This window comes from Carcharhinus amblyrhynchos, chromosome 25, assembly GCF_965287045.1.
Source record: "Carcharhinus amblyrhynchos chromosome 25, sCarAmb.v2.hapA, whole genome shotgun sequence".
In the NCBI taxonomy this organism is placed as follows: domain Eukaryota; kingdom Metazoa; phylum Chordata; class Chondrichthyes; order Carcharhiniformes; family Carcharhinidae; genus Carcharhinus; species Carcharhinus amblyrhynchos.
This window is the reverse complement of record NC_137348.1, coordinates 35,055,176-35,056,630: the sequence shown is the minus strand read 5'-3', so window position 1 is coordinate 35,056,630 and position 1,455 is coordinate 35,055,176. Positions and strand designations below refer to the sequence as shown.

Below are 1,455 nucleotides of genomic sequence, written 5' to 3'. Positions count from 1 at the left end.
GGTAGTAGTGAGCAGCCTTCTGAAGCAATCAGTCCATGTGGTGTGGACACTCTCCCAGTGCTTGTTTCATTCCTTCTAAGTAATTGTGATGGAATGAAGTGGTTTGCTCGGCAGTTAAGAGTCAACTGCAATGCTATGTTTTGTAATCTGCCAGATCAAATAAGCACATCAGATTTCCTTCTGTAAAGGGTATTAGTTTTCACAACAATGATTTCTTGTCATCATTAGACTTTATTAGTTTTTATCTGCCACGGTGGGGTATGAACCCGAGTATTATCCCTGAGCCGCTAGATTACTAGCCTCTTGACCAGATCACTCCACCACTATCTCCCTCTAATTTGCACTTTTTGTTCATGTGCACTGTGTTTGCTTGCTTCATGCTGTAGTTTTATTCAAGCAGTGGTCACATGGCTGGACTTCCAAACTTATTCTGCGCCTGCAGTCTGCATGAACCACGCATGAAGAAAAGAAATTCCAGAGGGGGTGCCAAGGAAGCCCAGAAGGAGCTGCCAACCAAGAGCGGCAAGAAACAGAGGAGGTCTAGGAAGGAGAGTCACACCATCTACATCTACAAAGTGATGAAGCAGGTTCATCCTGGCACTGACATCTCCTCCAAGCCCATGAGCACCATGAACTCTTTCATCAACAACGCCTTTGAGAACATCGCGCGCGGAACTTTCTGCCCGGCCCATTACAACATGCAGCAGACCGTCAGCTCTCGGGAGTTCCAGACCGCCGTGCGCCTGCTGCTGCCCAGGGAACTGGCCAAGCACACCACGTCAGAGGGGACAAAGGCAGTGACCAAGTACACCAGCTCCAAATAAAACTGTACAATGCACTGAAAAATACATCCTGAGGTTGTGAGCTGAAGTCCCATTACAAGATGTTGTCAAAGCAGCTCACTAAATCCCATAGATTCATGCTGGTTTCAGAAAAAAGACGGTTATCTTGGGGGTAAAAATAACAATTAATTCAGTGATGCCTGTCAGGGAGGAGAAACTACCACTCATATTTAATCTGAACAACAAACAACTGAAATGTGTGTGATTGACTCTGCCATTCTTGGACTGACATTCCATTGGTTAGTCAAATCCATTTGTCATGTGTTGATTCAGCTCCACAGGATTGTTCCTGTTTATTGTTAAATTTTATTTATTAGTGTCAAAACAAGGCTTACATTAACACTGCAATGAAGTTACTCAGAAATTCCCCAAGTCGCCACACTCTGGTGCCTGTCCAGGTCAATGCACCTAACCAAACCTGTTGTAAGACAATGGATACCTCAATAATTGGACATCTAATGGACACCTAATTTATGGACCCAATGTACAATGCATCTAACCTAACCTATTGTAAGACAATGGATAGTAAATTGTATCACTAATTTGCACTAAAATTCTCTGTTGATTTGGGCGAAGGAGTATTGTTTGTGGGACAAATGCGACTCAAGATTGA

The 1,455-nt window shown here is 43.7% G+C and overlaps 1 protein-coding gene across 1 annotated transcript; it reads left to right on the top strand.

Annotated features, from left to right (window-relative positions):
* Window positions 1-407: 407 nt before the first annotated feature.
* On the top strand, window positions 408-824 carry LOC145358119 (histone H2B 1-like). The gene has a single exon (XM_080211794.1). It carries the CDS (start codon window positions 408-410, stop codon window positions 822-824), a length of 417 nt encoding a protein of 138 aa, XP_080067920.1.
* The last annotated feature ends 631 nt before the right edge of the window (window positions 825-1,455 follow it).

What these genes read in the sequence shown, in the direction of transcription:
- LOC145358119 (XM_080211794.1), top strand. Translation starts at nt 408, where the DNA reads ATGGCTGGACTTCCAAACTTATTCTGCGCCTGCAGTCTGCATGAACCA.